General features: G+C 46.5%; 1 protein-coding gene across 1 annotated transcript in view; it reads left to right on the top strand.

Annotated features, from left to right (window-relative positions):
- Positions 1 to 196: 196 nt before the first annotated feature.
- Positions 197 to 2102, top strand: part of LOC116377645 (tetraspanin-33-like) — a gene marked incomplete at its 5' end in the record, with an annotated part of 3377 nt that continues 1471 nt past the window's right edge. The window contains 4 exons of the mRNA XM_031839320.1: positions 197 to 321; positions 431 to 505; positions 1549 to 1644; positions 1739 to 1867. Coding sequence (XP_031695180.1) covers positions 197 to 321; positions 431 to 505; positions 1549 to 1644; positions 1739 to 1867 — 425 coding nt within the window. The remainder of the gene's footprint in view (positions 322 to 430; positions 506 to 1548; positions 1645 to 1738; positions 1868 to 2102) is intronic.

The raw sequence follows: 2102 nt of genomic DNA on the forward strand, positions 1-2102 counted from the left end.
GTGTGTGTGTGTGTGTGTGTGTGTGTGTGTGTGTGTGTGTGTGTGTCGGGTTATAAAAACAATGCTGCTGATAACATTCCAGAGGATGAATCAGAAAAAGTGAATCAGACATGTTTTAACTTTTACTTGCTGTTACGTATGATGGTTGCAATTCAACTGTGTGTGTTTGTGTGTGTGTGTGTGTGTGTGCGCGTAGATGTGGTTGACACCCTGATGTTGGATCCAGCTCTGCTCCTGATTGTCGTTGGCGCTGCGATGCTTCTCATCACATTCCTCGGATGTTTCGGGGCGCTTCGTAACGCCACCTGCCTGCTGAAGACGGTACGACCGGTCACTGATCACGTCGCAGTTTGATTGGTGTGATGTTTGTTTTGCGTGTCGGCGATGCGGAGTTCTTACTGTTCCGGGCAACTGTTGTTTGCTCCTGCAGTTTTTGGGGATCCTGACGGGCGTCCTCTTCCTACAGATCGCTGCTGGGGTCGTGGGATACCTCTTCACTGACATGGTAACGTCACGCTGCTCTCATAGGAAACACAAAGACTTCACTATTATCTCTTGCAAAAATCTAAAAATACTGTTTGAAAACACTTCCAATAAACCAATAATCTCACCGTTTCGTCGCTTGTCCAAGTAAGTGTTTTTTCCATCAACAGCCACAAGGGGCAAGAATGTGTAAACTGCAGCATGACTTGTTTGGCGGAGGCATACAACCGCAAGGCGGTAATTCTTGTTTTACAAAAAATAAGATGCGGTCTGACTGGTTTGTTTTGCAAATGCACTCTGTTCAACTGCCCCATCTCCCTTCAAGTACAGTGCACAGTCAGACCTCTAATCCACTGCATGAGAAACAGTCCTGAACATAATTGATATGATATGTATCGCAGTTTAAAAGGGTTCGTAATCAATGAATCAAATGATCTGACAAAAATGAAGGTGAGAAATCTATCGGTGGCTGTTGCAGGACTGTAATAAGTCTGTCCAATCGTTTCATTCGGCCCGAAGGTAATGATTGAACGGCTTCCTCCCTAGCCATGCTTGTATTCATTGCTCAGCAATGGAGTCTTCCGTAAGCTGCTAGCTTGACAGCTGTGAGCACAAACAATAGCGATGTTGGTTGTTTACATTCATAATTAGAATTTTGGGGAGGTGGCTTTGGAGGGAGGCCTGAAGGCTGTCAGTGTTGCCGACTTGGCGACCAACTTGCTAGATTTAGCAACTTCTGGAGCTAGCGCTGCTAGCTACTTTCATTGGGGAAAAAAAAGTTACCAACACTGGGCTGGGTTTTTGAAATGGGGAGGTAGTGGCAATGGCCCCTTCCCCACTTTATACCCGCCTACTTCCAGCAGGCCAACAGACAGCTCGTAACACAGACATATAAACACCTTGCAAAGTACTCAAAAACCGCCTCTGTGGTGGTTCCTGCTGAACTCAGTAGGTGTCTCCAGGGCCACATTTGCCATGATGACTCTCACACATAAAAACTCACAAGGTGAAAGCACTATCAGCGTTGCTGTGTCGGCTCGCAACAAACTTAATGTTGTTCTTCAGGTGATGGAGAGGACGGAGAGTCTGATGATGAAGGCCATCGTCCGCTACAGGGAGGACCAGGACCTGGAGAACGCCATCGATTTCATCCAGAAGAAGGTGAAGAATGATTTGTGTCCTTAATGATTCAAGAGGCAATGTCCGGCCTTTCATAGTCCACTTTGCTGGCAGTGAGAGTTTGTCGTGTTTGCAGTTTCAGTGCTGCGGAGTTGAGCGCTATAAGGACTGGTCCAATAACGTCTACTTTGGGTGTTTGGACACAAACCCCAGTCTGGAGGCCTGTGGAGTTCCCTTCTCCTGCTGCATTCGCCTACAGAACCAGGTCAGCCGGTCTGTGAGCATGGTTGCCAACAGGTTTATAAAGGGATGTTTGCACGCCCGGAGTTTGGGTCACTTCCATCTCTGTCAGTTCCTGAAACCAAAGAATCATCATAAAATAAAAAACGTTCCTGTAGTTGTTGAGATATTCACATGTTTGTACTGTAGAGGCTCTTTTAAAAACCTTAACTTAAAGAAATGTCATTTTGCTTGATGTTTTTTTCGGGGGGGGGGGGGGG

The sequence above is a fragment of the Anarrhichthys ocellatus genome, unplaced genomic scaffold, assembly GCF_004355925.1.
Source record: "Anarrhichthys ocellatus isolate YVR2014 unplaced genomic scaffold, GSC_Weel_1.0 scaffold1493, whole genome shotgun sequence".
NCBI lineage: Eukaryota > Metazoa > Chordata > Actinopteri > Perciformes > Anarhichadidae > Anarrhichthys > Anarrhichthys ocellatus.